General features: G+C 41.8%; 1 protein-coding gene across 1 annotated transcript; it reads right to left on the bottom strand.

Moving 5' to 3' along the window:
• Positions 1-6,044: 6,044 nt before the first annotated feature.
• On the bottom strand, positions 6,045-12,445 carry ZBTB14 (zinc finger and BTB domain containing 14; the record flags this gene model as incomplete). The annotated part of the gene is made up of 2 exons (XM_082499218.1): positions 6,045-7,775; positions 12,350-12,445. 2 exons carry the CDS (start codon positions 12,443-12,445, stop codon positions 6,432-6,434), a joined length of 1,440 nt encoding a protein of 479 aa, XP_082355344.1. The 3' UTR covers positions 6,045-6,431.
• Positions 12,446-27,454: the final 15,009 nt, after the last annotated feature.

Here is a 27,454-nt window from a genome sequence, read left to right as displayed (position 1 = left end):
ACATTTTTCACAGTATATTCTTGCTTTTACTGCAACCCTTCTCACTGACAGAACAGACATAAAGCATCCACAGGTAACTGATAACTTCCCTTGAAGAGGAACTCCTGCCTAAAGTTACACAGGATCTCATGTCAGTACCATTTTCAACTTCTAGAGTAAAAAGAAGTGAGTTTTTTTTTTTATCTCAGAGTGGAATTCTACCATACTGCATCCACTTGTCCGAGCCATCTGCAATGCAACTACAACAGTTTGTTCCTGTAACCACTGCTTGTGGTACACTTGACCCTTAAAAAAAAAGATCTTATTGATGAAGAATGAAAACTTGGAGTACTTTTGTCTTTTAAAATATACTAAAGATTGAGCTTCCCTGCATCTAATTTGCTTGCATATGCAGATTACTCAAATGTATAAATAGGCCACTGGGAGGAGGTCAGAAAACTACAAATGTAAGCACTGTAGGGTCTGGGTTTTTTTGGCTATTGTTTTTTAACAGAATGGGTTTGCATCATAAAATATTTTTTTCTAAAACAGAATAGTGCTTTTAAGCTTTCGCGAAAAAAGTTGAAATGATCAATTTTCATAACTCTCATGATCTTATGATTCCATAAAGATTATCTATATTCAATGCATTATATCCATTAATTTATTTTACTTCTGCATTAAAATACAGCTTTAAATCTATTTATATGCACAATATGTAGTGTGTAGTTACTGTCTTATATACTTATTCAATATGGCTTAGTATTATTAAAAAGAAAATATATTTAGAATTTCCATTCAGTAAGAATTTCAGATTCTCTTCCGTACCACTCATTTTACAAACCCATGTTCTTTAAAGAACTACAGACTTAAAAAAAAATAAATGTGTATCTTGGAACGCATCTGGGATACAGGTATCCAGAAGTTCTGCTTTGGCCACGCTTTTTGATATCCATATACTGAACAGGTCTGACATGGTACAACTTTATTCATATGGTCTACAGGTTTCTCAAGTCTATCTATAAAAAATTAGATGCTTAGCTACAGATTATTAAAGAAAAACAGTAAGACTTCAAAAGTCTATTTCTATTTTAAAGAACTCTAGTGCTGTTCATATTAGAACCGCTGAAGTTCATAAAGTTTCAGAGTTCTATAAATATCTAAAGGAACAGGGCCTGCAAAACAAAAAAAATATAAAAAGAACAGTGGACAAAAATACATGGGAAAACATATCAATATTGTATAAATCACTATTTTTAGCTATTCTATTATTTCAGATTTCTTGTATTACATTTAAAAATCATTCCTGAGAAGAGATGTCTTGACTCTTATGACATATTTAACAAAATCCATTCATGGAAATCCTCCATCTGTTCTGAATGAATGTTATAATTGTTTCAGATCTATATGGAGACAAATGATAGACCAACTGCTGTAATGGAATTTTTAATGAAACATGCACGTTTCTGGCTGACTGGGTATACTACTGTGATCTACAGACTAACCGAAAGATGAAAATTCCTTAGATCTGTCTGTACCTTCTAGCTAGAATTAACCTGTTCTGTACCAATCTGTAAATGCTTCCATTCAGAAAAGTTGTATGTTGTTAGTGGTAGACATATTTTGTTTCAGAAATGCTTTGTGTCTTCTGTAAGACACAGAGGTGTCTAAACTGATAAAAGACTTAATAGCTAATCTGTCCCTAAAAATACTCTAAGCTTAGGGTAGGCTTTCTGATATCATCTGATATTTAATTCTATATCTCACCTAACTCAATTAATTTAAATATCCTTACTCCCTGGAATCATTAAGACAACCTCTAGATTAGAAAATTGGGGCCCTATCTTCAAAAGAACTCCAGTTTGGGTATGTAAACAGCAACATTTTGAGGAGTATTTAGTATTCTGTAGCTTACACGAACAAATAGAAGCTGAACTCCTCAAACTTTTGCTACTGAAGTCAAAATAAGGCATTTTCTTTCACACAACATCCTTTAAAATACTAATCTTCAGGTCTAAATACTTTTAAAAGATTAAAGCAAGTAAACACAAGCAAAGAAAACACAACATTAAAGCAAGAAAACACATGTACTCAATTGTGAATTGCTTCATTTTCTGGTGTTTGTTTAAATATTGATAAGACAAGGTGGGGAGCGGAGAAGGGCTGGAAGGTATTCTTTCCTGAACTTTTACAGTTTCCAGATTGAGTTGTACCAAAAAGCCAGCAGCATACCCATGGCTAACACAATTTGGATTGGAAATTAATCACACTATTTTTAAGAACACACAGTTAAGATCACAAGCAAAGTTCTTATTTCAAATATTTCTTTTCACTCTAAGTTATTTAGTCTTTTAAAGCACAAAGTCTTTTAACTAAATGGTTATACTTCCTCAGTATTTAGATCTTTTTTCAACTGAGAAGTCTTTGGTTTAGCATCTCAACTGGTGTTGACCTTATTAGACTCATTTGGATCACCAGAAGAACCTCATTTCACATCAGCTGACATGTTGCTGCATTATATACATGTAAGCCCTGGTCACGCATATACCTATTCATACACCTAGTTCCAATACAGAGAGTTCCATTGAAGCCACTTGGACACCTAACATCGTAACATGGACAGACATTCGGTATAAGCCAAAAGAGTAACTGAGTTTTTGATATCCTATGTCTATTAAAGACATAACTGACTCCGATTTCACAAAACATAGATGTAGACGTGTATGTTTAGGACTCATTCCATGCGTGGTATTTTTGCTACTTAATTCTGAGAAAAACAATTCATTCATATCTAATGTTATTTTAGCCATCTATGTTTCTATAGTGTTCTGTCATTCCTGCGTAAACACCAATTAGCTAATTTGCCCGTTGTTGGAAACCTTTTTAAAATATTAGGCTAGTCTGGCTCCAGTAAAGTCAACAGTAAAATTCCCATTAATTGGACAGAATATCACCCACTGTCTTATAAGATCTGAAAGAAGTTGCCGTCCTTATAAAAGCAAAAATAAAAATTTGCCCATTCCTTGATCAACAAAGCTCATAGCTTACAGTTTATCATGCTGGAAAACCTTTGTGACTTGGAGCTGACATACATCTGCTTCTGTACATCACGTCTTCCGGCACAGACAGGAGAGAGATGGGAGCAGTAATGTCTTAAGATGCACAGATTTACCTGAACTTCACAGACAGACCCCCAAAACATATAAGCTAACATCCTTCCAGAATGTACACAATGAACAGGATTAATTTAGAATGCATTAACAATAATGTACAGCTAAGGTTACCTCCACATTTCCTTTCTGAAACCTTTTCCAAAACTTAAAGCTTAAGTATTCTAGACCTTCTCCCTGTCTTGAATAAAAACAATTAAGAAGGAAAGAAAACATTATCTACTGGCTTTCAAAAAACAGCAAAAAATAAAGTAATTTCACATCCTTAAAACAGATAGCAGTAGTAGAAGTTGCAAATAAAATTCTCAACTTCACAAAAATAACCGAGCCTTTGCCTTCCTGATCAATATTGTCACTGTTGGTCTTAGGAACATACAGCAGTCTTCTGACTCTAAGCAGCTAAAAACTAGTAAGAGGCTGAGGCTCCTTTCAAAGTCTTTGACATGGGAGCAATTCCACTGATTTCACTGATTTTTTTTCCTGTGACAGACTGCTAAGGCCAAGTCTCATGCAAGGTGTTTATGCCTGTTCAAAGAATGTGAGACAGTAACTTTTGTTCCTGCCTCTGTACACTCTTGTATTAGAGTATGTATCAATCCGTCCCAGTTTTAAAAAAATCTACAAACATCATGCAACCCTTATAGCTGTAACCTCATATAACTCTTGCAGCTGTAAACTTTAACAAAATTTACTCTGATGTAAAACATGTTATCACACTTCCAGTTGTGTGTCTTTTAATGCAAGCCTGCTTGCTATAACAATTTCAAATTCACAAGCCTCACTGCTTGTACTCAAATGTCAGAGGGCAATTTTCTTTAACTGTAAGCCTTGAGCTCTGTCTTTCCATTCAAGTGTCTGCTGTCCCAGCAAGCTCCATTTTCATTTACTACTTTCCAAAAAAACCAATGAGGCTCCTCTTGAGAGGTTATTTAGCTTATCCCTCAGCTTCAAGGCAGAATTAACTATATTTAAACCATTTCTAACAGATGTTTGTCTAACCCATTCTTCAGTATCACCCCTAGTGGAGATTGCAGTGCCTCCCCAGGCGTTCTGTTCTAATAATTCATTATTCAACTCCTTAAAAGGTTTTCCTAATGTCTAATGTAAATGGTCATGGCTGTAATTTAAGCTCATTATTTCTTGCACTCTTCATAGAAGACCTTGAGAGAATTTACTTTCTTTATCTTTTACGCTTTTGAACTCTTATCATAACAGATCTGTTTTGTACAGACTTATCAGCCCCAATTTTATCATCTAAGTGAACACAATTTTAGATAAGAAAACATAGAAAGGGAAATATTTAGAAAAAAAGTAGATCCCATTTTGGACCTACTATCTTTATATCTATGATCATATACAGTAAAACATTTTAACAATGGTCATTTATCATGTTCCTCAAGAGAACCAATAAAATGCAATGAATACACATCCTCTGATGTTGCACAGATACAAAATGTATAGTTTGTTTACAAACTAATATTACTGAATGTAAAATGAAGCAACATTTTAAAAAAATATATTGGTAAAGGTCCGAAGTTTACATTTTCTAAAATATGCAGTTCATGTTTTATTTACAGACCAGCTTTCAAACAATTATTGGCATTTTAAGATAACTGCTTAACCTGGTGAGTACACAAATAAAATGAAGCTGTAAAAAAAACTCAACCAAACAAAAAAACAATAATCATAGTTCCATATAACAGTTCCAAAAATGCTATTTTCAATTTCTATTTAGAAAAGCAAGATGTGTTCTACTATACAGTAACTTACCAGAAACTGGTCTAACACTTTCATATGCTATAAGTATCGCAAGTGACCAATGTCATTCAACCACGTGCCCAAGAGTGCAGGTTTTTTTCCCATTCCAACTTCAAATGAAGTTTTGACAACAGTTGTAGTATTTACAAATTTAAAATAAAGGCTTGATAACCCTTTGGATTACATTACCACTGTTACTGTGTCTTCTCTTGTTGACTACACGTAGCAGACTGCAATCCAAAGACCACGTATTTTGTTGACTCTGAGTTAACAGTTAAATTAGCAGCATCTACCCCAGCTTGTCTGAAAAAAAAACAGGCAACTCTAAGTAACAGACTATTAGCAAACACTGATTCTGGATCATTTATGACTGAAATCACTCACTGACGTCTCCCTCTTGCTGAGAGGTGGTGTGCCAGAAGGCAGAAGGGTTTAAACTTGAACAGGAGCTATTAGCTGGTATGACCAGCCATGACACAGAACCCAGCCTGATCACTGCGGGAAGGCATGCGACAGCCCGTGGTTGTGCTCTGTAGCTGCGGAGGTCTGGCAGTGACACCTGGTCACTTGCCAGCGCAGCTAATCCTCCTGTGCTGCCAGAAACACTCCTTTGCCTCAGCTGTGCTAGGTTAGGTGAACTGAAAGTTTCATAATAAAAACTACAGCCTAAGGCTGTATTAGCTTCAACTAATTTCTATGGGGTCCGAGCAAGGAAAATATCTCCTTCTCCATGCTGCACCCTTTTTCCTTTGTGGCCCTGTCCCATCTCAGGGGGGCTGCATAAGAGTGAACATAGAAACAAACGGGGCAGACTCTTTTCTCCACAGAAGGGACGGGTGAATGCCATGACCCTTCCGCTTTGCCAGCCAGGACCACTGAGAAAAATGCAGTTTTTTCAGGAAAGCAAGTATTTCGTTAAACTTGCCACCTTGATTAAAATAAGAGGATATCTGAGGGGATGGAATAAGAAGCAATTTCATTTTGACCACCATCCTCCCTTACACTCTCTTGTACCAACCTCTAGCACCTACATTAGGTGAAAAAAAGGAGGAACTAAAAAGCTTAGGGAATCAACATCTGTTTCTCAAAAATTGTAGGTATAACACTTTAACAATTATGAAATTGCCTTTCCATGGCTGTTATTTTCCAAGATCTCAGCGTTTTTAAATATAACTTACTGATTTCAATGTCTACATCTTATGCAGTATTCCATACTAGATGAAACAAAACATCAGCCAGTGATGATCCCTGTTTTATAGAGAACTCAATCATATTCTCAAATTAAAGCAGGTATTAGTGCATTATACTGCTAATGACAACAAAACGATTTCATATTCTAATACCCATCTCCGAAATGTTTTAAAACGCCTACCCAAGCAATGCTATGTGTTCCTATGTAGCATTCAATTCCTCTAAAAATATGTTCTCTTGAAAAGATAATTCTCAGTCTAAATGTATACCAACAATAGATTTTGTTCAATTTAATTTCTTATATTATTTCTGATAAAGTTTCTGCTTTAGCTTTTAACTACAAGCTATAGTTTCTAATTGCTGCTCTGCTTCAGCAGCCATAGCTGCTGCCTGTAACTGTTCTGTTTCACTCTGGATGGAATTGGCTGTAGTAACTTGTTTTCTTTCACTGTGCATATTGTTCTCATGCCTTTTTAGATCAGATGCTTTAGCAAATGCTTTAGTGCAGGAACTGCAGACAAAAGGTTTCTCTCCTCGGTGTCTTCTTTCATGGTCTTTGAGGTGGGACTTGTGCTTGAAAGCTTTATCACACATATGGCATGCAAATGGCCTCTCATTACTGTGAACTCTTTCATGCTTTTTTAGATCTGGTGCACGAATAAAAGACTTTCCACATACCTCGCAACTGTAAGGCTTGTAACCTGTGTGTATTTTCAGGTGCTCTTTCAAATGAGCTTGTGTGGTGAAGCCCTTTGTACACATTTCACAAACAAATGGTCTATCAGCAGTGTGTAGCTTTTCATGTTTTCTCAATCGCGCTTCATCAGAAAAGGTCTTACCACAAGCCTGACATACAATGTGTTCCCTGTGACCGTAAAGCAAATACTCAAACTTCATATCCCCAGCTGCTGTGGTCCAGCCTGGTGTCTGTTCATCTTTCACTTCACTTATGCCATCATTAAATGTCAAAGCCTGAGGTGTCTGAGATCCTAAGTCTTTTGATTCAGTTGTTTCCATAGGCTCAACTTCTTGGCCATAGCAGTTTACTTTTCGAACCTCTTCACTTCCCAACTCTTTCAGAATTGCCTCTTGCACTCTCAGGGTAGTGGTAGGTGATTTTCCATCTTCCTGACTTGGGGGAGTTCCTTCCACGGTCACATCTGATGGACTATCATCATGATCTCCAATTTCTTCCACCTCATCATCTTGGGTATCATTAGGTTCCCCCATAGGACGGTTTATTTTTAGACAGTACTTGCTCTTGGACTGTGTGTTTTCTTCAGGACTAGATACATCACGTTTTTGAGAGCAGAGTTTATCCAGAAATCGAATACCAAGAATCTGGCCTGAAGACATCATCAAATTTACGTCCTCTTTCTTAACAGAAATCTTTGCAGTATACATGTAATTGAGAACTTCCTCAAAAATATCAGAACGAAGAAAATCTATTTCTATTACTGATGAACTATCAACTTCCAGTTTTTTGAAAAGCTTTTTGAAGTAGGTACTGCAGGCAGCAAGGACGCATCTATGTGCTCTGAATTTAACATCTTCAACCACAATAGCTATGTCACAAAATTCTCCTTCCAAACGTTGTTCATTTAATGTTTTCAGGAAGACAGTTTTGTGATCGTCGTCATTATATTTAATGGTTTCAGACATACTGATGAAAAACTCCTGTGAAACATCAAGGGAAAGTTTCATAATTTTTAGTATAAAGTAGTGTAAGTCATAAAATCCCAATAATCAATGTCATTTACATACTGAAAGAATTGCCAATTTTTTTTTGCTTAATATGACCAGAAAAAGCCTTTCAGGTTATAAAAGCATTACTCTTAAACTTCTTCTATAATTGTGAACATATAAAGTTCTTTTCCTAGGTTATACACTTTACAGGACACATAGTGATTTTTAAAGGATAATTTTTTGTATCAATATATTAATTTATTCAAATATTTATTGATTCAGTTGTCCAAAATGGAAACTTGCCCTGTGAGGTTGGAATTCCCAGTAAATTTATGATCCAACTGCAGTAGAAGACACTCTTACAGCTAAAGGAAATGTTAGTACTAAAAAATGTACTCTAAATGTGTCAGCATAACACACTAAACATGAAATATCAAATATAAGCCTTACCATGAACAATGCAGGAAATTTTCTGATTATTAAATATTTAACAGATGATTAACACTTACAATGGGCCACCTTCAGCCTGAAAGACATAAATGAAATGAAAACATTTTAAGAAATGATAAAATCTGTTAAAAAAATTGTTTTAAATTTGTGTGTTAAAACACGGCATTTTCAATTATTTAAAATTATACAAAATGCACTGTTAAAATATCCAGTTATTTTGACTGGTTCTGCAGGTGACTGCATAAATTGATCTGATAGCACTGTTGTCATAAACCACATATTTACTTTCCTCTGCCTGCTTCACTTCCCTGACTCCACTTTCCTGCTACTTACTTTGCACTACATCTAAAAGTCTGAGAAAACTCTACAGAAATCAACAACTTAAATCCAGTAACCAACCCATCAAAAAGGTGATTGGTGTCCTGCTGAATTAGCAAGCTCAGCAAGCCTAGTGGAGCATCCGGGAAGCAGAGCACACATCCCCAAAGACAGCAGACTGGGCTGTGGATGGGTGCGCATCCAGGACCAGGGAAAGAGACACCAAGGATACCAGATCTCCAAGCAATGGAGATACTTGAACAGCAGAAGGATAATGCAAAATGTGTAATTTAAATTATTCAGTCCCAATCTCCCACAGGCATCTAATTGTGACAGAATCAGGAAATGCAGCAGAGAGGAAGGAAATTTAATGTTTGGTTCTGAACAAATCCTCCATCACCTGGCACAGAGCTCCTGGGAACTCCTTACCTAAATTCTAATTTATCCTTGACTATACGTGAAACCAAAGCAGCTGACAGGTACGCAGCTTCCACTCTTACCACTGGGTATTTAACAACGTATGGGAACGCTTGGCTCCCTACAAATACCTTTGCAGGTCTGGCATCTCAGCATATAGTGCCACTGGCTACAAGAAAACTGAGGAAAGCCAAAATTATTTTCTCAGTCCTAAGTAATGATATGTTAACACAGCCAGATAGGTAGCATGTAAATATTTGAAATACACAAAAGAAAACAAAACCAAGAAACACTGCGTGTAATTTGTTGGGCTGTCTGGGTCTACCACCCCGTGAAAATTTATCAGTCCAGCACCGAAAAGGGCAGGACAAACAACTATTTCAACAGGATCCATTTAGAGCTCTTTGCAAGCTGGGAAAAAATGCTGCTTTCTTTTTAAGCAAACAGCAAAACATCACGGCTAGTAATCTAGCAGCAATCCCACCCCGTTTTATTAAACAATATGCAATTTTGCTGCAAATCTGTTGAGATCTACTAAGCGAGAATCAATTACAAGAGAAGTAATTGGCTGAAGACAGTGTTGCCGAGTTCACTGGGGCAAGTAATGGGTGAAAGAAACAAAGTTACTACTCTGCGAGTGGAGCCCAGTAGGCGTTTGACCAGAGCACCTCCAGCGCTGGGTCAAGGCAGGGGGAAACTCCCGTTGCCAGCGGGCTACTTATTCCGCGGGGTAATTCTAATTATCCCTACACCGACACACACATTTTTTACGCTGCCGTTACCACCACAGGAACGGAACATGTCTGAGGTTGTAACTGTCGGTGCAGCTCCTGCCGCCGCCGTCCCAGACGGGCTCGGTGCCTCGCCGCGTTAGCCCTCACGGCTGGGAGGGCGCACCGGCGCGGCGCTGGCTGCCGTGCCCGCCACGGCAGAGGCGGCCAAGGCGCACGCCTGTTCCACGCACCCGCCGGCGGGGACGCGGCGCGGGCGGGTTCCCGGCGGGGCCCGGCCCTGTCGAGCCGCCGCGGCCCGCTCGCCACCGCCGCCGCCACGGGAACCCGCGGCTGCCGGCGCGGCCCTGCGGCAGGGAGACGCCGCCCGCGCTCCCGGCCCGTCGTCGGGGGCGCCCGCGAGCAGCAGGCGGCCTCTCTCCAGAGCGAGCCCGGCGCTTCCCCCCCGCGCCCCGCGGCGCCTCACGGGGCTGAGCGGGGACGACGACGGCGGCGGCGGCGGCGCCCTCTTTCCCCTCCCCCCCTCCTCGCCCCAACGGTTCTCGCGCGGCGCCAGCCGGACGCTGCCAAGCCGCGGCCGCGCGCCCCTTTGTTGCGGCCGCCGCGCGGGGCCCGCGCGTCCCAACGTGGGCATCCGTCGCTGGACGTGTCGTCCTCCTCCTCCTCCTCCTCCTCCTCGCCCTCCCTCCTCCCCCCGCCGCGCGCGCGGGAGGCAGGGCGCGCGACGGCTCCCAGCTGCTGACGGCGGCGGCGGGCGCGCCCGCGGCGCCTCCATCTCACCCAGCGCGAGCTGCCTGGGCTTTAACGGCTGCGGCCGCCAGCAGCGGGAGGCGGCGGCCACGAGCCGGGGAATGGGGGGGGGGGGGGGGAAGAGGGGGCGCGAGGGAAAGAGGGCGCGCGCGCAGCGCAACGGCGGCCCTGCCGTTGGGGCGTTGAGGGGGAAGGGCGGGAGAGGGGGGAGTGGGGGGGGGGGAAATGGGGAGAGGGCTCGCGCTTACCTGCCGCCCGCCCGCGCGCGCGCGCGCCCGGAGCCGCACTTCCCGGGGAGCGCGGGGGCCGCTGCTGCCGCCGCTGCTGCCGCGCGGGAGGGGGGCCGGGGAAGGGGGGGGGGGTAAGGGAGGGAGGAAGGGGGGGAATTTGGGGAGGGGGGGGCCGGGGGGGGGGGTCTGCGCGCGTCTCTCCGGCCGTCACCGCCGCCTCCGGCACGAGCACTCAGTGCGCGCGCGCGCGCCGGGGGCGGGGGGGGGGGGGGGGTACGTGCATGCGCGGTGCGAGGAGGGCGCGCCGGTGCCGGGGAGCGTGGAGAAGGCGGAGGAGGTGGGGAGGGGAGCGGGGGGAGCGCGCCGGCTCCATCTCCCTTTTCGGGGGGCACGTTCGGCGCCAGCCGGGTCGGGCCGGGGAGGGGAGGGGGGGAAGCAGTGGCGCGCACCGCGGCGACTGGGGGCGGCCCCGGTCGTAGCCGGGGGGGGGCGGGGAGCCGCTCCCGCCGCGCCGCGGGCACCCGCCGCGCCTGCGCCCACGTGTGCGAGCCCGGCGGCGAGCCCGGCGCGGGGGCGGGAAAAGGGGGTGGGGGTGTGAGGGAACGAGCTGCGAGGCGCCCGTGCGGCCGTTGAGCGGCGCTGGGAGGGGCGGGGCCGCGCCGAGCCGCGCGGCGGAGCGGGAAGGGGCGCTCGCGCCCGGCAGTGCGCGCGGGGCCCGCGCCCGCAGCGGCGGTGTGGCGGCTCTCGGAAAGGAGTGGCGGCGGCGGCGGCGGCGGGCGGGGGGAAGGCGGGGGAGTAATTTAGGCGGGATTTTTTAAAAAGCGGTTATCCGGCGGGTGCGGGCTGGCGGGCGCCCCCCTGGGGTCTCGGAGCCCCGGGTGTCCACAGGCGCGTTACGGTGCTATCGCGGGGGTCGGTGGTTTAAAGGCTGTTGTGTCCTCTGCGTGTGTCACGGGGGGGGGGTTGGGGGGATGGGGGAACAGGGCCGCCAAACCGAAATCCGCGGTCGCTCCGTTTCCGTTGTTTAAACGCCTGGGGGGTTGAATTTTAGAGAAGCGGGGCGGCCACCAGAAAGAGGTGGAAGCTATGACTGCGCTACTGATTTCCCCCCTCCGATTCTTCATTTCGAAACCAGTTCACGAGGCGCTAGCCTGATGGCACAGCGTTCAGCGAGATAATTTGGGGGCAAATAGAACTTTAAAATTTTGCCGTTAGTGTAAAATGCAGCACTTCTGCTAGAAAAAAAAAAAGTCTCAACATAATAACCACTTGTGTTGAACGTTACAGCAATATAAACAAGTTACTGGAATATTGGAATCATCCTCTGGGAGCAACACGGTGACATTTTTCATCAGGTTGATAACTTGTCCCTTCCTGAGTCACCTCTGATGTTGTGTGATGCACTAATACGTGTTGTGAATTGCTCTCCAGCTGGACCATGCTGTCTTTTTTAAATTGTTAATGAAAAGATTTTATTTTCTCTACCCACTTCTAGACAGAATGAAATGAAGTCCATATTTTGCCTGGGTAGTCAAAACTGCCAGGCTTGTTTTTGTAGTAATGTCAGCGATTCACATTCAGGAGGTAGAACTGACAGTCTTAAATCTTTTAAGGATTTCTGAATCCTATACAAGAATTCCCTCCAGTGTGGAAGGAGCTTGCCTTTTACAGTTTCATGACATGCTGTTTCTTTCTTTGGCAGTGCCTCAGACGCTCCTGTGATAACCTTATTAGTCTTGAGAAACACGTAACTGCTGTTTACCATGCCGACCAGCAAATTATGCCTCTTCCTTTTGTTTTGCTCTCTGTTTCAGTGCTATCTGTACAGCGCCTGGCACAGTATGGATACGCTTAATGTCTAGGGCCAGTTTCTGTAATGCAAATATTCGGAATTAAGCTCCTGATGGAGAAAAGCGTGGTACTGTAGGAAAGGTATGGCGCTCTGTTTTTTCTCTCTGCTTTTCCGTGCCACAGGCTACTTCTGCGTATGTACTGCATGTTTCAAATTGTATTGTTAGTAGGTCTCACTGAGATACTGAAATAGAGGAATATCCAGATATATTAACTATGAATTGTGGCTAATGAAAAATAAAGCATTGTTACTGCCTAACTGTGTCGTGTTTTTCATTACATACGATGCCCCAGGTGTTTGCCGTGTGGTCTGAATTTGGCAGTGCTCTTTGGTGAACTTGCAAATGGAGAGAAAGACTTCCTCGTTTCTGTGTGGAAGTGCTGGAACACTGCTGGATTGTAAATGCTAGAGATGATAATATTATAGAGCGCGTGCAGTGAACAGCAGGAGTAAAGGCTGTTAGAATCTAACAGTACCAGGTAATAATAATAAAAATGCAGGTGCAGTTCAAGCAGCTGCTGGTAAGTGGCTTATTTAAACTGCTGCGTGTGAGACAATTACGCATGTCCCCGGGACTACTTTTGCTGAGTGATTGAAGTGGGCAAGAAATGGAAACCAGCATCACATGAGAATCCAGCTTTCTGGTTAAACCTGCTTGTCTACAGTGTGCCTGTGAACATGTACCCTGTACACCTCACTCACGCCCTGTGCAGAAAAGTAGCAGAGGAGCCTACGAGTCACCTCAAGTGCTGGTGTGTGGAAAGCACAGGTAGAATAGCTGCAAGTATAAAACTGAAACATGGTAACAGGTCTGAATCTGGGCTTGTTGCGCTAGATTTTGGAAATAAAAGGTAAAGGCCACAGAAATTTCCACTGAAAAGACCTGGGGTTGAAAATACGTATTGTTGAAAGTAAAGCATAACAATAAGAAAACACATCTCCACTAGTGTGTCAGTGGGCTAATACAGGTAGTCACATCAGTTGCCAACAGCAAGTATTTTTTCAATCTACTGGAAAATACCCTTCTGCAGAAAAAGCGTAACCAGGAGGAAAGAATGTTCCGATCATGTATCTGACTGAAGCGCTCGTCCTATGAAATTAGCCTGTACCCAGCTAACACAGATCAACATTCGGGCTTTGAAGCGGTTTTGCTGTTTTCCTGTCTGATGAGCCAGACTGTAGAGACTGGAGCTGTTGAACCAACAGGCTGTTTCCAGACTGTTTGGATTGCAGGGATATCTGTGGGGGGAAAAGAGCCCTTTGTCAGATGTGCCTCTTTGTTTAGAAAATTGTGTAATGGGAACGAAGAATGACAAATGGTGCTTTCTGCAATCATACGTGTGGCATGGGAGACGGCATGCAGGAAAAGCTGAAGGTTTGCATCATCTAGTATGTTCTAAGTGGCAACTGGTTTTAAAATGTATATTAAGCTTCGGTGGGTTCTTGTGTCTTTGTGATGGTTAGGTTTATAAAGTCTGTGTGAGTTGCAAGCGATGATATGAACATTGCAATAGTATGGCCAGTTTTCATGTATTCAGATTGTATCTTGGTCTTGCAGAAATGGTCATCATACAAGGATATTCCATGTTTGATTTTCACGGGTTGGATTTCTTGTCAGGCCAAGCGGGCAAAAGAAAGTGAAAATGCAAAACGTCCAATATTTGCAAAAGGGAATGGTGGAGCCTGTTAGTGTATTCCCACGCATCAGCAAGGATGGTCTATGTAAACCTCCCGAGAGTGTAAGTGAATGCGCTAGGACAGAGGAGGACAGTCAGGGAGCAGATGCTCCTTGCAGTGTGTGTTTCCCATAGCAACCTGGCAAATTTCCCAGCAGAAATTTGCGTGCGAGCTAGTCATGGTTTTGCTTCACTTACTCACTTCTGGATTTTCAAGTATCCCCATAAAAGAAGGAATAGGAGAGACAAATGAGGAGCAGAGCACAGATGATGGAGGTTGGCGGCACAACCCCTGGCTGAGCTGTAGGAACAGGAAGAGATGGTGAGAGGCCATCTCACCGCCCGAATAACTGAACAGCACTCATCATTTGCACCTGTGCCAGAAGGGACACAAGTCCTCTCTAGAGACCTTGATCTCTCAAATCTTATTTACTAGTAGCGTATTCTAAGTAGAAGAGCATCTTAATTACATACTTTTCTTATCAATTCTAGCACACCTTGTGATGTGTTTACAGTCATGTATAGGAAGTAATACGTGATGATAGGCGTTTGTCAAAAGTTGTGGGAGGTAAGAGATGTGGCTGTGTGAACACAGCAGTCCACGCTCTGTGCCCACGCAAGGCAGTCCATATTCTTTTTGTTTCTCAGCAAAATAGTCAGGTCTAGCTGTAACTTGCATAATTTTACACACCTTATTACTGTCCCTGTTGGACTGTCTCGCTGCCTGTGTCTCTCCCTTCTTTTTTGTGTATTTCTTCATGGTTTGGGGTTTGCACTCCATTTCTTTGCTAATTTTCTCTATTTCTTCCCAATATCCCCACTGTCCTCTCATTTTTCCTTGTCTTTCTTCTCTTTCAATGTCAGTTACCTTACTGTAGACCCAATTCTTGACTTTGTCTGACATCCTTATTTGATTAGAACTATATGGGCAGTGAGTGAAGAGGGATGGGTACCACTTTCCAGCGTCAAGTGCCAGAGGAACATCATGAAACTTCATTTTCTCTTCCTCTCCTGCAGTGTTCTCTCTTGTGTCATTGTCTTCCTGCCTTCCTCAGTTGTGATCCCGTACTCTGGTGCTGAAGCTGGCAAGTGCTACAGGTGGCGGCTTTAGGGAGCAGCAATGGGTGCTGTCATCCGCGGCACCCAGTGGAAGGAGGACACTGAGCAGACGTGAGAGGTCCCAGGGGAGGAAGAAAGAGTGCTACGTATATTTGGATCTTTCACCCGAGGTAAAGATGGTATCAAATGAACAAAAGCCTAAAAAACTACACGTTCTGTCTTAACCTGGATAGTTCTTGACTTTTAAGGGTATGATATATAAGAGGAATAGAGGCATTTTGGTGAATTAGTATTCACGAGGCAAGAGCTGTTTCTGTGCTCGATCCCTGTTTGTGTTGCAGACCTGCTAACGTTATGAACACACGCCTGAGAAACAACCGGTCCACAACAGCTTCCTTGTGCCTGATGTATCAAAAAAGAACAGGCTTCTCATTCGCAGGTCAGGTATATTTCTGATTTACAGCGCACGTATACCGTCTGGTCCTGTAACACTGACATGGTGATCTCGGTTTCAGCCACGTTTCATGGTCAAGGCAGAGTCTTCCAGTATGCAGTTAATAGAAGAGACTGCTGTTCTGTGAATTATTTACGTGATGGCCGGTTTGTTTGCATAACTAGGGCAAACAAATTTTTTTGGATGAATGATCTGCTGGTGTGAGGATGGGCAGAGCTGAACAATTTAACCCTTTGAGGTGGAGTTGTGGTTACCAAGTTATCGTGGATCTTGTCACGCCTACGCGAAACTAATTTTTATTCAAATGTGAATTTTTGGACATGGCATTTTCTGAAAGAAGCCAAGCTTGCCAAATGTAAACCAATACTCTTTACTATGATGTATTTGTTTTGTCAAAAACCCCAAGCCTTTTACTTGCGTTTGTTTATTGGCAACTGTCCCTCACAATTAGAGATAGGCTATAATTCAAAAATCAGTCATCTCACAGCTACAGTCCTCAGTCCCCCTTCACCCTCATTCTCGTCAACCTCATGTTTTGTTATTCCTGAAAGTTAGAAGTTTATTGTTTACAGCAAGAACAACTTGTTAAATTCTGCTTTGCTATTTTTGTTATTTAATGCCCTTTAAGTAAACTAAAAAGCAATATCTAATTTGATAGTTTCTCATCAGTCAGCTACACAGGGTAAAACAACAGATGGAAATGGAACCTTGTCCGCACTACATGAAATGCTTGAAATTCTGTGGCTGAGACTGAATGACCAGGATTCCTGTATTCATAAACCTCTAACAAAACGCCGTGAGTAGAGAGGAAGCAAGCCTCCCCTAGCAGAGAGCTTACCTGCTTCTGGGTGATACAGTTGCTTTCTTCACTAGTTGGCTGCAGACACTTATTTGTGAACGTTTTTCTATGCAGTGCGAATTTTAAAAACGGAGAGCACTTTTGCTGACTATTCTAGTTTGCGCATTTCAAGCCTTCATCAGCACTTGCCCCCAAGGAGATCAGAAAGATTTTAGCCTGTTAACACCTGCATTTTTTTTATCTCATTGTTTCATCTGAATATTTGTAGAAAGCATGGAAACAAAGTAGAACTCAGAACTGGTCCCGTCTAACAGAGAAGTCATTAAAGATCACTGGAAAACACATCACTGAAAAAAAACATAACCACAGAAAAACATTTGAACTGAGCAGGATTCAGGCTAGAGGCAAAAAAAAAGCTCAGTGCTCTGTCAGAACTGTTAAATATCATTGACTGTAACCTGTTCAAGAATAAGAAAGATTTAGATAATGGGAGAAGTGTTTGATTCATTTTGAGGGAATAAATGGGCCTAGAAAGCTAAAAGTTATCCTGATGTCATACAATATTAAGGAGTTAAGATTTGGCTTTTCAACTTTCTCAGTCCCATGGACAGCCATGCAACCTTCAGAACCAGTCATTAAAAGTACAGAAAAAGAAGGAACAACTTCTGTATCCACTTCTCTTCCCTGAACTGACAGTCTCTTTGGTTGTATTAAAGGGGGCATTAACTGTCCTGGAGAAAGAATTAATTCTAATGGTCTGTAACATCAATTATTCAATGACCGGCATACCTAAAATAATAGCAAACATAGAAATCTAAGTTCTTCCAGTGCTTACTTTTGCTTGCAACCCTTCCCTTTCAGAAAAACAAGTCTCACACATTGCCTTCAGGCAACTCTGAGATGCAACTCATTTGCACCAGCAATAAAGCTGTTTAAGATACCACTTTTTGCTGACGTTTTTGGCCGCAGAGTTATAGGAATGCTGCAGAAGATGGACTGGCAGCCCCAAATGCTTCTCAAGCAGAGGAGAAACAGGAAGAGAAACGAAAGGCAAAAAGCAAAGGTATGGAAGGAAAATAATACAGAAGCGGGAAGGTGAAGTCTAAGGTTGGACTGGCAGAGGTCTGATAAAGACAGCAGTACCAGGGAGGTCTCCCCTGGCTTATGCTGGTCAGAGCATCCTTGGAGCAAGGACTGGCATTTCCACAATGGATCCTGGCATCGGAGCAGTGGCAGGTCCCATGGTAAAGCATTCCCCTTACCATCTGCTTGTACTTCTGCTATTGGTGGCAGCAGGACTTCTTGTTGTGTGAATTTGGTTTCTGTATTTAATGTTTTGCAGAAGGGGATGTAACAGATATCATAATATAAAATGAATCTCATGCTAAGTCTGTATCTGTCCCAAAAAGGCTGCATAATTTTTGCCCAAGTAAATGTATACATATATATATATATATGGGTAAGCCAAGATAGGGAGGTGGTGTGCATGGTTTTGGTTGGTGGGCTCATAATGGATATTGGTCTCCCATTTGCTGTTGAAATACAGCACACAGTTCTGGTTCCTATGTTCTGAAAAGGATGCAAGAAAAAAAAAAATGGAGCAGAAAAGATCTTCAAAATTATTCGGAGGGCTGCAGGAAGTGCTTTACAGTGAGAGACTTTAAAAGCACAAGCTATTTAGTTTCCTCAACAAGAATGCATTAGGATGATTTGATTACAGCGACTAAGACACTTACTTAAGTTAATGGAGGGAAAATACCGAGTGAATAAAGGGATCTTTGGTCTGAAGACAAAAGACCTGAATTGCCCATAGCTGGAAGCTGAGACCATGAAACCATTCAGATAGGCAATGAAGCATACATTTTTTAAACAGAGGGAGTGATTAACTGTTGGAACAATCCAGCAAGAAAACTAATGGATTCTCCATCTCTTGAAATCCTCAAGTGAAAAAATGAATGCCTTTGAAAGTTTTGCGTAGTCACACTCTAGTTAATTGGCTCAAAGCAAAAGCAGCAAGTGACATTGTGTCCTGCTTTATATAGGAGGTCAAATTAGATGGTTGTAATAGTTCTCTTTGGCTTGCCAGTCTATGAAATACTGCAACTGCCAAAGGCCTACATTAAAAGAAAAATAATGCTTTGAAGTTAAGCACTCCAAGGGTAAAGAAGGCAGAATTAAGGTTACTCTAGTAATCTTTACTATGATCCTCTGTGCATTTGCATTATGACACACTCTTAACTGCTCAGTCACTCAGACTTTCCTCTCAACATGGACCATTACCAAAGTTATAATCCTAAATCCTTAGACATCAGACTCTTCTATTGCTTGAGCCAAAGAAATAGCTCCTACCTCTTTGCTTTTCTGTGGGTCAGCCCTTAGCGAGGGGTGCGATGAACAAATAATTGCATAAAGGACTGGCAGAAGGAAAGGCACTTTATATCAATGTCGAGTTAATGAAAGTATGGGAACTCTGGATCTTCGACGAGAGGATACCTCATTAGGCCATCAAACTTGTCCTGTCTGTTCTGAAAGGCAGCATGGGTATGAAAAAGGCACGATCCTGTCATATTAAGACCAAATATTCTGTTCATAAATGCAGATACAGGACATTGGTCACAGCCCGGTTGCAGAACACAACATATTTTTGGAGGGAGAATTTTCTTTCTCATATTTATGTGTGTTACCTGAGATGCACACAAACATCATGAGACTACCATATGCCTGGTAGGAAAAGGAATGAGACTGGGAAAATTTGCTGCCCAGCTTTTTGCTTGAATCCATTCTCCTTACAGTCAGTGGGAATGTTGCCACTCATAAGGGAAGTAGATGTGAATCTAGAATTTATAATCCAGTGCATAGATAAAACTGACTTATCAACTAACATGAATTTTTGAACACCTCACTTCATATTTAGAAAATAATATCAAATTTTGATTGAGAAAAATGTATAGAGCTATGTAACTATCTTTTAAACCCATTATAAAGATATCCCTTTCTATGGCTCTGTACATAACAGAGTATTTAGGAAATAGATTTACTAATTTAAAGTAAAGTAATGGTGTGTAGGGGAGAGAGGAAAGAGGGTTTTAATTTACAATGTTGCCCGCCTTTGTCTCTTAGCAGTCTCAACATTACATTGAAATGTTGTACATTGCAGTATGAAAGAAAAACCTAAAGCTACATTTTGTTTCTTTCCAGTGTGCCCCGCTATTTTTTAGGCCCTTCCCAAATGTCGTACCGTTCAGAGATCTCACCCAACATCCACTAAAATAAATAGAATGGCTCCCGCTGATTTCCATGGGAGACAGTGTCCAGCTGTGTTAAGGATAGGTTTGAGCGTATCCTAGCTCTCTTCGGATGTAGTGGAGTTTTAGTCTGATAAATCTGAAGCTATTACTGTAAATTATCAGTCTCATTTCTTATAAGGTGAAAAAACCTATGTCTCTGTTTAGTTTGATGTGAGTTTGGAAAAGTAAAAATCCTCTATTAGAATCAATGTAAGTGTTATTACTGCCTTTCTCTGTCTGCTTTCTCAGGACTGGATTTTGCAAAAACTATTTAATTGACTACTTCCGTTACTTGCATCCTTCTGTGTTACTCAATGTGAACAAAGTTTGTGGAAGGATACAATGACTATGCTGACTCCTATTAGACTTACTGTTTAAAACTGAAGCAATCCTCTTTGAACTAGTCTGGATCTCCTCCAAAGTTCAATAGTAGTATATGCTTCATCTCTGTATCGTACAGCTGCTTGTCTTGCCCAAAAGAAATTATGCGTTAATTGCTTGGTGGTTTTGGTTCTGTCCCTCTATGAAAGTTTACAGACCCCAAAGATTCCCAAATACATTTATTTTTAAATAATTACCATGTCAGAATATTGGAGCTTAATTTTTATAGTGTAGGATTATGTAGTTAATTCAAGTTTATATTTATATTTCATTGCTTTTCTAAAGAGAAATAAAAAATAGTAAGACCATCAGCTCCTTACATGAAATTAAAATAGTAAATTATTAGTGGGCATTGAGTAACACAAAAGGAAATTTTGCTTTGGCGATGGATTAGGATCAGAAAGCTGCATTCTGGCCTTGATTCTTCTCTTAGAGGTCATGACCTTGGTCACTTACCTCTGTTTCTTTCTCTTTCTTCCCTTAAGCTGTGCTCATTTTGATGCTTAGGTTATAAAGGTTACCAGGAGAGGCATTGGCTCCAACTACACTGCCTTCCACATTGGAAAAAAAATATTCCTGTGATCATTTTTGGACCTCATTGTGATATTTTAATATGAAGAGAGATTAACTGTTGGTTATGGGATTTGGTGGGTACAGAGAAACCCTAAGTGACGCTGAAGTATATATACTGTAGATAAGAATGATTTTCATCATCTCAGAAACACCCAAAAAAGCTTTACATAAGGTCAGAATTTAGTGTCTTATTAAGTGAAAACTGTAGGTAGGATAGCTAAGGGAAAATAGTTGGCAATCCCTTACTTTGTGTATAATATAACTTTGTGTATATATAACAGCCATTCCACCTATAAACACTTCAAATAATTTCCTGAATACATCCAAATTAATAGTTCTGACTTTTAATTCAAAAACACATCCAGAAGGAAAAGGGCTGTCTGATAGGGATAATAGATTTGAACCATGATCAATACTTCTTTTGTTGTGCAATCTTCAACAAATTGCTTTGCCGCAGTTTTCTAAATTGTTAAGAGATCCAAAGATAAGTATATCAAAGTGAAGATGTACAGAAAATACTAATTTAAGATAACACAACTTAAGCAGCTCTTCCCTTTTCTCCCCCTTCAGTTGTTTCTTGGCTGATCAGCATCTTCCAGAGGCTTGTTAAAGAGTCCTCAATATTTGCTGGGCTGCAAAAAAATGTGGTTATGGGCAAATAATATGTAGTGGTCAACAAAATACTTTCCTCCACTGTCAGTATGGACCACAGTGACAGGTACTACAATGGCCACAAACGATTTCAAGGGATTGCATTATTCAATAGTTTAAATTCTCCTTTCTTTGTAGAGACCTATTCATTTTGCCTTTAAATGACTGCATCATTTATGTCAATTCACTCAAGAAATTACCAGAGTAGAATATTCCTAGTGAAGTGACTAGGGTTTGGTGGTTTTTGGTTTATTTGTTGGTTTTGTTTCGGTTTTTGTTGTTTTTGTTGTTTGTTTTTTTTTTTTAACCTACCCTTACCAGAGCTACATCCAGAGCACACACCACTAATTCCTTTTTTTCAACTGGTTTCCTGTGAAGTCCAGTGTCAAAAACCCTAATTCTGTGGCTTTCTGAAGCTCAAGTTTGCCTGTATTTTGCTACTGACGTTAAACACAGCACTCTTCAACAGTGTTTGAGGGCACCCTAGCAGCTGTAGGTTGGCTTTGCTACCGTGGGAGAAGTTTGAAAATATCCAAATACATTGTAGCCGGTAATGTTTAACCTATGGCAAAATAGTCTGACTTCGACCTCGGAGACAACTGTTTAGATGCATTCGACTGATGTATAAGAATCTCCGGGGATAACATATGTCCTTATGTAAACTGGTAAACACAGTTACCAAAATTACAGATGCTGTGACTACAGCATAAAAAAGGTATAGTGCAAGAGGTATGGCAAACAGTTCAATTTGCAATTGTTCTGCTGCAGCAAGAAGTTATAGCATTGCTGAGTGCTTTTTACTGAGGCAGGAAAACTGTCAATTTTCCAAGTTTGAAGAGCTCGCATAAAAAGGGAAGACTGGAAAAGATCCATGGGATGTAGCTGCTGCACTACAATGATAATTGGCTGTGGTGTCCCACTTCTCCGGGTGTGATGATGTTGTACAGTTGGACTCGGTCTGAGAACAGCGTTGGTTGTTCAGCCACAGGACTGTCAAAACCTCTGCCAAAACAGACTTTTCTTACCAGCTTGTTTGACCAAAGGTCTTTCAGCTGCTCCTGTCCCCGGTATACGTGTATGTATTTTTCAAACTGCTACACGCTCTCGGATGCACGTGGGCTTTGCAGCCGCAATCGGGTCGTGTGCTTTTGGACTGTACAAGTTGCACGAAATACAGGAAACACAACTTGCAATAAGTTATAAGCTTATGTGAATTATTAGTCTCGTGGGAATAAATAGAAGTTACATTTGCTTGGTTTGAACATTTCATGTTTTATAACCACAGTCCGTTAGAGTGTTTTCCACAGAACACATACAAATATTTCCAGCAGCTGTGACTGCCAAATTACTTGGAGCAAGTGAACATTGCTCAGTCTCTGTAAGTACAAAGAGACTTAATAACAATCATGCCTTATGGTCATCCCAAACATTACTCATTTTTCTTTACCTAATGCATACTTTGAATTTAAGTGCCCGCCAACATCTCAGCCTCAGCTATTAGTGGTATAACTGCAGCCTGTGATGGTAATATGACAAACCTTTTTGCCTGATATATGCTACAGTTTCAAAATAAGGTAGTTTCATTAATCATCTGTGGTACATCTGCAGCAAAATTTGCCATCTTACAGTTGGATTATTTTATGCATTGGCAACTAAACTAATCTGTATTTACTGTTTAATCCCAATTTCTTATTCATGGAATTCAAGGTGGATGGCTAAGCATCGTTCTTTGCTTTCTAGCTTTGGCAGTTTTCCTTCCGATTTTATTTTGACATGAATACAGATGGTCTCAGAAACGTGGGAAGAGAAACACGTGCTAAAAAAGGAACCACTTTTTGGAAAACTCTATAGGAGCTTCACAACCAAGATGCAAATCACCTGACTGTCATAATGGAAAAGATACAACAGCTTCTCAAAGCCTTTGCATAGATAGCACAAGGTACATACACAGTTCAGAAATGATGATGACAGCCCTTCTCAGTCACAGTGTCTGTATGTAACATAGGTCAAAGAAGGAAAGGACAGGGAGGATAAAGGAGAACAATTTTCATAATATCAGCATAATAGCTCTGGTTACTGTCTCTCAAGTAGTGCAATTTACGGAAAGTAATACTTCCAGTCTGGATCATGCTTGGATGATGGGTCTCGTGCAAGTGAAGTCAACGGAAATTCTGGAGAGGTTCTGTCCCTTCATAGGCTTTTCCATCTCACGTATCATCTCTCCCTAAACGGCAACGAGCCATTGCTGATGTTCATACCCATTAGGTGGAGATGTGCACAAATAAAGCAGGTGTGTGGTACACTGCTCTTGCATTTGGACTATCGTTCTTTGAGCTTACCATCAGCAAACCAGAATTTTCCATGTGCTGGCCAGTGCTGTTCATAATGGTGGCGTTCACTGAAATAATAATCAGAGCAGTTATTTATGCATTTTTTTTTAGTTAGAGGTATTTTCTGACTGCAACAATTTCCAGATTCGCTCTCATATTTGTAAGGTTTATGGTTAGTAATGGAAGCAAACCAAATTTCTTTGTGTCAGCCTTATGTGCATGCAATTACGTGCTGTCATAGTTGATAAAATGACAAGCAAGTTTCCATACACATTTAAGCAAATCAAAGCGCTAGGATGTGGCTGTTGTTTCCGTTAGACCATCCTGTTAATTTCTCCCATCAGTACCTATGGGACAAGTCGTCCCACATGCTGGAAGCAGCTTAAGGCACATGAACGGTACTTTAACAGTAAAAGCCCTGATTTCAGAGGAGTCTTTCAAACAGTCTGAAACTTGGCAGAAGCAAGAGTGAAATGACAGCAGCTATAAACAACTTTCTTATATTGATATAGGTTCTGTAAGTGTCATTCATTTCGGTAGGAGAAGCCCCTCTGTTTAGGCATATGATGGCCACAAAACATTTCAGTAACCGTCATCATTTCATTTTTATCCTGTGTATACATCACATTCTGTCATAGCCTTTGGCACTTAGGAGGGCAAGCGCTTGTAAGGTGGTGTACCATATACAATCCACACTTAGCCATGTTGTAAGTCTCTCCAAAGCCAAATTTAGAGAAAATTAGCAGGTTTTTTTTTTGTTTGCTTTTTTTTAAGATCACCAAATATAAGTGAGCATCCTCCAAGATTGTCATTTGCTAACGTAATTGTTATCTTGTTTCTGGAGAACCTGAGAATGCCCTTATTAGCCCACTAGCTTTAAAAGCTCACATGCAGCTGTATTAAAAAAAAAAAAAAAAAAAGGAAATAAATTTATTAGCTTAAAGGCATATAGCTTGGCAAGTTAATGCAACTTTTTACTTTCTGTTTTTATTGAATCAGTGACTTTATGCTCATAATATTTAAGTATTTCATGTATCACTCAAGTAAGGAACACCTCAAATCTTTGGATCGGTATGCTGTCTATTAGTCTGTTACACTAAGTGTTAACATAATTATATATGTTTTCATGTTTTGCTGTAGTAGTTACAAGATCAACAGGATTATGTATGATCAACTCAGAGGCTAAATATGGGCAGCCTTAGGCATTGCAGGTGTCTGATTCAGCACTATTCTCTTACAGTACTCTAATGATTCAGCAATATTTTCTTACAGTCCTCTAACATGCTATTAAAACTTTTTGCTTGCTTGTTTTGCAGGAGCAATTTAGCCATGAATTCTGCTCAGGCAATTATTTTGCTTTTCCTGAAACAGACAATATGTTGCTAATAGTTCTGCATAGGCAATAACTCAGAGAAGACTTGGGTGCCGTTTCCACCTCAAAAGATCACTGGTGCAGGACCAGAGTGAGGATGTGACAGCTTTGCCTTTCCATTCTTATTATTTTCAAATACTCTCACCACCTCTGACTTTCAGAGCATTTGATCTCACCTGACTCTTCTCTTATTATCTCCTGGGTACCTGGGCCCTGTAGGCCAGTTTCTCTAATTTTGACTTACAGTCCTCTGTTGAATGTCTTTCTGCTCTTCTTACAGCTTCTCGTGCTCCTTTTCAGTGACCTCCTTGTTTATGACAATTTAGCTGCCCATTTCCTCATCCTCACCTCTGCTCGGCTTATAAGCTTGGCTCAAAACTCCCCACAAGGATAATTACCCAATTTGGGTCTTCACTGAGCAAAACCCTCAGTGATCTTTGGCTCCATTCTAATTTGATACAGCTCAGTTTCTTGCATCATTGGTCTTCGCCCTCATCATCATGTCCTGTTGCTAGTCCAGCCATCAAAAGCCATGTCTTAATTTCTCCTAGTTTACCTTATTTTTTTTCCCAGGCAGTCCATTGTGGAACTATTTGGGGATTGTTCTGGGAATTCTTTGTAAACACTGAGGTGCTGGAGAGAGTCAAGAGAAGGGCAATGAAGCTGGTGAAGGGTCTTGAGAATAAGTCTTATGAGGAGCGGCTGAGGGACTTGGGGTTGTTTAGTCTGAAGAAAAGGAGGCTGAGGGGAGACCTTATTGCTCTCTACTACTACCTGAAAGGAGGTTGCAGAGAGGCGGGGGTTGGTCTCTTCTCACAAGTTACAACTGATAGGACAAGAGGAAATGGCCTCAAGTTGCGCCAGGGGAGGTTTAGATTAGACGTTAGGAAAAACTTCTACACTGAAAGGGCTATCAAGCATTGGAACAAGCTGCCCAGGGAAGTTGTTGAATCACCATCCTTGGATGTATTTAAAAGCCGTTATAGGTAACAGTTGGACTTGATGATCTTAAAGGTCTTTTCCAGCCATAATGATTCTATGATTCTATGATTCTATGCATAAGGTATTCCTCGAGCCCTACTTAAAAATTCCCCTTTCAAAACTCTAGATAATAGATAAGCCACAGGATCCTTTATACACACCTGTGTGTCTTTATCCAGTCATGTCCTGCATTACTGTTTGACTGTAAGCTGTTTGCTGGAAGAATCCACGTTCTTGCTCTGCATGTGTGTTGCATCTTGCAACACGGAGTCCTGGCTCATGACTGGGGCTCCAAGACAGAATGGTAAAACAAACCATATACTATAACGATGTTGAACATAATTTGTTATTAGTTTCTCCCTTTTTACTGTGTTTCTGTATGAGGTAAGTCAGCAAACGTCATGCCAGACGTGCAACTTGTGTTCAATACATTGCCTTAAACCTAGCGGCATGGTTAGGAGGTTCTAGATTATTTTAATAATATCAAATCAAAATGACAGGTTTTTCACCCAGCGGGTACGTCTTTGTCACGGGATACTTCTGGCTGCCTATGATGAGAACATGGAGAACATATTGTATGGCCTGTAAGGCAAATATATCCACACTCTGATCTCCTATATTTACCCTTGCCAGTCACAGATAACTTTCTCCGGCTGAAGCATGGCCTTTTAGAGCTGTGCCCCCCAACTTTACCACTTCTGTTCCAAACACCAAACCCAACCTAGCAGCTGAACCCCCTGAGCTTGTGCAGGACAGTGACACTGTTGTCATTCAAAGTGCAAATTTTATCAGCTAATTTCTCGTTCTGTTTTGCTTGCATATCAGATGAAAATGGTAATTAATCAAGAATATTGCCATCTAGCCTTCACTGCTGAGCTTCCAGCAGTGCTGCACTGGGATACTGTATTTGCAGGTTGGATCCAGAAGACTAGTAAGGTCAGAGCTTCAGGTCTTGTGATTTGTGTCACTGTTTTCTTTTACCAGGAAAATGGCAGTAAAGCTTATCATGAAGTATGGCCATGACTCCATTCCAGAGAGGAGAGAGATGAAGTGGAAAGCTTTGTTAGAAGATGGTGGTGGGGTGATGAATGCCAAGGGGCCCATAATGCATACAGTGAGAAACACTTGGGGGGAATACAGAAAGCAGAAGCAGAACAAGGAGAGGCAGGTTTCTTCTCACTACAGTTCTAGATTAGTTAAAGTGTAACTGAGCAGGGAAGACTGGCGAGGAGACTGCTGCAAACCAGATAGAAAAGACACCAACTGATCCAATGCTCTCAAATACCACATCTCCAAACACGTCGAGGAACAGGAAGTTATTGGAAGTGGTCAACATGGATTTGCCAAGGGTAAATCATG

This window comes from Vanellus vanellus, assembly GCF_965231255.1.
Source record: "Vanellus vanellus genome assembly, chromosome: 2".
In the NCBI taxonomy this organism is placed as follows: Eukaryota; Metazoa; Chordata; class Aves; order Charadriiformes; family Charadriidae; genus Vanellus; species Vanellus vanellus.
The sequence above is the reverse complement of the archived record's forward strand: the minus strand, read 5'-3'. Positions and strand labels throughout refer to the sequence as shown.